The 7,740-nt window shown below is 31.5% G+C and overlaps 1 protein-coding gene across 1 annotated transcript in view; it reads left to right on the top strand.

Moving 5' to 3' along the window:
- LOC117114501 (ATP-binding cassette sub-family A member 3-like) overlaps positions 1 to 7,740 on the top strand; it is a 31,459-nt gene that overhangs the window by 4,492 nt on the left and 19,227 nt on the right. Inside the window, exons 5-9 of the mRNA XM_033258169.1 lie at positions 1,161 to 1,325; positions 3,786 to 3,905; positions 4,276 to 4,426; positions 7,172 to 7,286; positions 7,638 to 7,740. The exon at positions 7,638 to 7,740 is cut by the window's right edge and continues 6 nt beyond it. Coding sequence (XP_033114060.1) covers positions 1,161 to 1,325; positions 3,786 to 3,905; positions 4,276 to 4,426; positions 7,172 to 7,286; positions 7,638 to 7,740 — 654 coding nt within the window. The remainder of the gene's footprint in view (positions 1 to 1,160; positions 1,326 to 3,785; positions 3,906 to 4,275; positions 4,427 to 7,171; positions 7,287 to 7,637) is intronic.

The raw sequence follows: 7,740 nt of genomic DNA, 5'->3' as shown, positions 1-7,740 counted from the left end.
TCAACATATATACATGTATATATATACATATATATATATGCATATATATACATGTATATATAATATATGTATATAAATATATATATAATATATAGGGGCATAATTTAATATATACTTATTATATGTTTATTTATTATTATTATTAAATTAAGGCTTTATGTATGTGGTGAGAACAAAAATTAAAAGATGACCCAATGTGGAGGGACCATTAATCCAAAGTGAGGTAGGCATATGGCCATAATTCCCCGTTCCGCAACTTTTTTAGCCCACGACCCAAAAATTATGTCAAGCACTCAGACGCGACCCATCGAACAGAAGTCAATAAAACGTCCATCGTTTCATACGCGCGAGGGATAGCGGGATGAACCACCCACTTAATTCTTTTGTGAATTGAATAAAATATATTATCACCAACACAATCACTATGTAAAGCCCATAAAAATGAAAATATAATTTTGATTACTCATTTAACAAAACCACGTAAGTTATCAAATTTTTTAATAGGCCTAATTTAAAGATTTAAAAAAAATTAATGATCTACAGACACTTTATTATAAATTCCTAATGCTGCCGAGATTTATGGGTTATGCGAAGACACAGACACATTAAGTTAAAAATTTTCTGATTATAATTTGCAACTAAAAGCCTAATACATTGAAATAAACAAAACTAATACTTTAAAGTTTTCATAGCTGAATTACAGATGTATTGATAGTATATTTTTAACATGAAACTGCGATAACGCACACATAACAAACTGACGCACTTGACACACTAAAATTGCACTTTCATTTACTGTAAATTAATTTCATTTGTCTTCGGTTGTGTTAAGTAAACTTTTCACAATCTGAAGAGATTATGCGACCTATATTTTTTTGTCTACTATTTTTAATTAGGTAATTACATATGTCAATTTATGTCATATGCAATGACCCTACATACATATTTGTGCCAAATAGCCATATTTAAGTGATCATATGTAAAATGGTCATGGGTATTATATAGAATATGGTCATTCATGGTTGGTTTGACCATGTAGCAGGAAATGAAGTTTACATTATGTGCATTTATTCTTTGTTTTATTGGAAGAGTTTTATTATTATGGATTTTATATTTGAAACCGACACATGTAAACATCCTATGTTTGGCTTCTTTTTCAGAAACATATGGGCCTGGCGTCTCAGATGAACACACGTTTTCCTTATTTAACCAGAGTTTAGACCTTGAATTTCTTAGTAATTTGGATCTTGCTTCCCTTTCACAAGATGAACTATGCAACTTAGGATTTTGTGAAAGACTTACATATTTCCCACAGAATGATCTAAGTAAGTCACACCGTTCCACAGTTACAAATCAATTATTTCAATCTGTTATTATATAATTTTTAATTATAATATTGTTATCACTATTATGTTATAGTAATTGCATACCGGTATTGTTAAAAACTATTGCCAATGTTATTGATACAGTATTGCCATTTTGTTTATTACAAGGATATATACTATTATTCTCTTCCTTCCTTTTAGTTGTCTTTAGACCACTTAGGCCTACATATCACTGGTTAGCTTCTTCGCGTTCTCTCTTTATTTTGAATCTCATTTTACTCAGTTCTTCGCAATATCGTTTTAATGATTTAAATAAGCAATAAATCCATTGAAACATGTAACGCTTAAAATGAATATTTTATAATCGATATGGCCTGAGATGTTAATGTAGGTTTGCATATTCTTTACCAGTGGAAGTTTTACACGTTTGGTGATTGAAAAGTTACATAAAATTATCCTATTGAATAGTAAATTAAACCTCCGGCGGTTTTAAGGTCATTAAATTCCATAACACATTACAACGACACGTACAGTTTAATAATAATAATATAGCTAAGCAGTTAATTAGTTTACAGGACTATGGTACACTGTAGTAGCATATTCACTAGATTAACTATAGTGAAATCAATATTTGCTCTATTTTAAATTAAGGTACATGTTTATTAGTAGAAGCATGGAGAAATGGTAGAGGTTATGCATGGAGATATGTACACAGGCCATGTTCGTCTTCACCATGTTTTTGGGCTTGTTATTTATGTTGCCTAAATTTAAATAATAAAAGTTTGAGCCGTCATAGTCGAAGAAGCATGAAATACAACAATAAGTACAGTATAGCACCTTTTATTAGACTAACGAAATTTATTGAGTCAAAAGCTTTCGCTAGCTTGCGCTAGCTTCATCTCAGGTAAATTTGAATAGACATTTTGTGTGTCAAGTACCTGTATCCAAGAAAGGTTTGATATGTAGATTAATCATCGTTTCCGTCCGACATAACATCTTACACTGCAATCAATTAAAATATGGGAATTAGTACTTGATTCACATAACAATTGGAAATGGCCGTCTATTGAATAGCAGTATTCTTCATTTCCAAAGCTTAATCCACTGACCTTCTAAATGATAATGATCAGTCAATGCTAAACATACAATTTAATGTCCTTCACAGTGTCTAAACTGGTTTTATGTATTCCATTAAGATTATGCAAATGTGAATGATTTCTCAATTTATGTAAATATCGGTTATCTTGATTCGTTTCCCGGTTAAGAATTATGAAAATGTTAATGATTTCCTACCTTGTCTATATGCTTTTCAGCCTGAATCTCAGATATAGGAATAGTATTTACTTTATCATATCTTTGGAATGGATAATTTATGAAAGTGGAGTTGTATAGCTTAGTGCTTAAAATGATTGCCTTCCAATCCCAAGGTCTTGTTCAATATCTGTGACAGCAGGACTTGTTGTCAAGACTAAAATCAACTCCACTCACTAAGCCTCCTAAGAAGACTTTGCAGATAAAGAGCCTTACATTATTTCATTTATTTAAGAGGGCTTCTGAATATCAACCGACCATTTAAAATACGAAATGCTCACCCTCTCTAGATATGTTTAAAAAAATACAAAATCTGTAAAATTGAAATAAAACGTAGCAAAATAAATAACTGCTGCCCAGCTGGAGAAATTTACTGTTTTGACAATTTTGTATTTGCAATTATGAATATAAAAAATTGAACGAGAATTATTTACATGATGATTTATTATTAATATTTTTATTACAATATCATTATCAGTATTGGTAAAAAAAGAAATAAATGTTTTATGAAACTGGCATTTTGAAACATGTTCATTTTATATGTGAATTTCATGCATTTGTTATGGACTTAATATCAACTCTCAATTATAACACAAATGCAAATGGTTCTCAACTCTTCTCATTCTGAATATATTAATCGGCTGTAAATTACTCAATTATTTTAAATGCTTTTCCGACTTTTTTAAAATAATTAATTTAGGCGCACAGCACATGCACTAAGGATTGTCAATAGCGAATATATCGCTGTCATCTTGTACGTGACAATATCTTACACATGACAAACATACACACATGATGCTCTACACAAACTAATTCTCAAATATAAGATTTAGAGAGTGGAGTTGTTTGGTCGTGAAAAAAAATCCTGCAAAACTGGATATGAATTATGAAATTGTAAATGATTCTCCACATTGTCTCTTCGTCCTGATTTGTTTCAACTATGAATTATGCAATTATGAATGATTAATCATTTCTTCTACTGTGTTGGCCATTGTTTTAATTTTTGCTTGTAAATTTCCTTGTCTTCTCTTTTTATTTTGTTTTTCTATAGTTCCTGTACTCCTCCAATTCACTATAACTGAAAGACAACATGACTGTACTTCTATTAATTATTGATAAAAATGATGTTGATTTTTTTTTTAACAATAGCATTTTCGCTAATGTCAACGGTGTCTGCACTGGTTCAAATACCACTCTCCAACAGGTCCTTTGGATCGGAAGACTTAATGGCAACTACAGCAGCCGAAGAAGAGGATAATTTCTATGGAGGTAATTAGCTTAGTAACAGATTAGCGCAGAAACATACAGGGAAAGTTTTATTTTATGTAAAAAAAAAAAAAAAACATTACAAAGAACATCACTTACATCATCAATGACTGAGGGAATATATAAATTGTTTTATATTAATTACACAGATATTAAATCCTGATGTTTAAAATATACAAAAAATATACAATAAATCCCATGCTTGGAGTAGAATAAAACTGACCTGTTATTAAATCATCAAAAAGATATATAAGTATATTACATTTATGTTGATTTAATCAAATTCTGTATCTATAAAATTGCTATGTGTACCAAGTAGAATAATCAATTATTTTGCATTTATCATTTCTTTTTCTGCATCCTCACACTTTAGCTGTTGTATTTCTGTTTGATGAGGACACGACTGAACTACCATTGAATGTTGAATACCGGATACGTTTATCTCATACTCTTGTGGACGGGGAGACGTGGAGTACAGATGAGATCTATCCACCGTTTGAAAGCGCAGGACCACAGACCTACAAGTAAGTATAATATAATTATATATATATATAATATATATATATATATATATGTATATATAATGAATAAATGTAGTTGGCAATACTAGCAACGTACAGTGCTCGATACACGTTATAATGCAGAGCGTATATATATATATATATAAGCATTCTTTCTCTAAGTAATTATCAACCAATAAAGTAATAGTTCAGCTACGCTTTATAAATATTTACGATTTGATCAGGTTATTAAATTAACAATGACATGTATACATGCTGTCTCTTATACACAATCTATGATTATTGACTAAGCATTGCTATACCGTGGTCTAATCAGCCTGCTGTATTATTTAAGCCTGTTGTGTTGTTATTGAATAACACTTTATTTCGATCGTGACGACAACCATTGGCCTTGAAGTGTTTTTGTAATTTTTTTTTAACAGACACATCATCAATTGATGATTCCAATTTTGTTAGTTTATATCCAAGAACTATTTTCATTAAGCGTTATAATAATAAAACATCTTTGGTTTCCAATGTTTGATTTCTAAAATGTTGAGTCATAATGAAACTTGTGTGTATTTGCTTTTTGTCAAATGACTGTTATTATAAATGTTGTCTTAATTGAAAGTGCAAATTAGGATTGTCTCTTGGAATCTACTCTTTGAAAGGACTGTAGCCTAGCAACCTTGTGATGCAATAGTTTAATCTTGCCAGAATAGTCTGCGCCTAAATAAGTCTGCACATAATGAGCGTTAATTAATGCATCAGCCATGTTCAATCAAATATTACTAAGTATGCTATAAGGAATAATTTGTTTCTATTCTCTTTCAATGGCCTTTAGTAATTAAGTTTGGTCTGTTATTGCAATAATGAAGTTATTGTATTTCCAGGCCCGTGTCCAAACTAAAAGAGAGGCGTACATCTTTATATTTTAGGCCAATATGTTGGCATTACATTTGGCATAGTAATAAAAAATAAAAACTTTAATCCCACCGGCTCTGTCCCTCTGACCGCAATTGGCACCTTTCTACACTCTCGCATCCCCTCTCCCAATGGCAATCCTGGATACAGCCATGTATGTTTCTTATTTATTTTTTATTATATAAATCTATACTATTTGTTAATCAAAAATACACATTAGGATATGACATTTTTTGTACTGTTTATTTGGGATAACAAAAAATACGGACTTTGATTAGAGATGGTTTTCAATTGGAGGGGTCTTTAAGTAGGTAGACCTATATTATTATTTTTTTATATTTCCAGGCCCGTGTCCAAACTAAAAGAGAGTAGTACATCTTTATATTTTAGGCCAATATGTTGGCATTACATTTGGCATAGTAATGAAAAATAAAAACTTCAATCTAACCTGCTCTGCCCATCTGACCGCAATAATGGCACCTTTCTACACTCTCGCATTCCCTCTCCCAATGGCAATCCTGGATACAGCCATGTATGCTTCTTATTTATTTTTATTATTATATAAATCTATACTATTTTCTAATCAAAAATACACATTAGGATATGAAATAAAATAATTAAATTATTATGGATTGTATAAACTTTAATTAAAAATAAAACAAGTTTCCAGCATAAGGTACCTAGGAGTTATAATTGACGACACTCTAAGTTGGAAACAACATGTGCACAATATTTCTAAAAATGTGGGATTTAAAATTACAATGTTGGGCAAAATGTCAGGGTTTCTTAATAAATCACTATTAGAAACTCTGTACTTAAGTACTATTCAGCCTTATTCTGATTATGCAATAACTGTTTGGGGAAATTTGTCCGAACTTAATAAGAAAATTGTTAAAAGACACCAGAGAAGGGCGGCTCGTATTATAACGGGTAACTTATCGATTATCGAAATATTAGAGGTGATGATCTTATTCATTCTTTGTCCTGGCAATCGTTTGAAGAGAGAAGGGATTTTGCCATTGCGTGTCTTATGTATAAATGTATTCAAGGTCTTGCGCCGAAAAGGCTTTTAAATGAAATTGTTTTAGTATGTGATAGGCACACACATTAAACCCGTAGTGGGAACTTACTTCGAGTGGTTACACCTAAATTCAACTTGTATAAAATGAGTTCAAGTCTTAAGGTTGCCGGAGCAAAAATCTGGAATGAATTACCTTCAAATATCACCCACTCACCCTCAATTTATTCTTTCAAAAAGACTTACAAGGCTCAATTCTTCCCCTTAATTGATTTCTGGCCTTGTCTGATTACTATTTAGGTTTTTCTGCTTTTGAAAAGCCGCACCCCTTTATTTGAGGTGGCGCCGTCAACTTAGCAGTGCACGGTAGGGGAGCCACAGGCCTATCCTCGGTGGAAGCTACCGGAGCCCAGCAAACTGACGCCGAGGTACCTGCGTGTACACGGTAGTGATGGCGGCGACATCTCAAAAGCGGGGGCGCGCGTATGCCATTTTCGTGATTTCTGAAGAGGAAATGGAAGAAAAAAAGAATGAAAAAGGACAGAAAAAAAAAAGTGGAATTGAGGAGGAAAAGGGTTTCGAAATGATGATTATGATTATTAATGCCTGACTCTGGGTGTGTTCTTTTGTGTTTCTTTATCATTATTATTTTTTTGCTGTTGTTAATTATTATTGTTATTATCATTATTATTAATAATATTTTTTTTTCTTTCCAGGACCACAATGAAAAACATTTCTTTAAAATGATTGTGTCATCCTGGCTAAAGATATTAGTAAATAAATAAAAATACTGTTTTTTTGTCTTTTTTTTGTTTGTTGTCCCATAGCCAGTACAAGACACGATTCTTAGCCATACAATCCGCCTTGGATCGCGTCATCAGAATTGCTCAGTCCGTAAACTATGATCCAATCAAGGCCGCCAGTTTAAGTCTCCAAATGCAGGTATATAAATGATTTACTAGCATTCTTTCTCTAAGTAATTATCAACCAATAAAGTAATAGTTCAGCTACGCTTTATAAATATTTACGATTTGATCAGGTTATTAAATTAACAATGACATGTATACATGTATACTTAGTTATCTTAAAATTGTCACTACTACTAGTAATATAACTTAGCCCTATTTGTCACTTATCCTAATAACTATAATTGAAATTTATTGAATATTTATTATAGTTGTTATTTTAACATGATGTCGCAATTATTATCATGATGTTTATTTTGTCTCATGATTAGGCCTATAGGATTATTAATAAACATTCACTTATTATAATCATAATTATCATTTGCAGCAATTTCCTTATCCGGACTACAGGGACGACCCGTACATTGCAACAATTCAGTTCCTGTTACCTTTGCTAATGGTTCTAGCTTTCATTTATTCATCTGGAACAA

The sequence above is a fragment of the Anneissia japonica genome, unplaced genomic scaffold, assembly GCF_011630105.1.
Source record: "Anneissia japonica isolate Jap-2015-1 unplaced genomic scaffold, ASM1163010v1 scaffold284978_len400890_cov162, whole genome shotgun sequence".
Classification (NCBI taxonomy): Eukaryota; Metazoa; Echinodermata; class Crinoidea; order Comatulida; family Comatulidae; genus Anneissia; species Anneissia japonica.
This window is presented reverse-complemented; position numbering and strand designations above follow the sequence as displayed.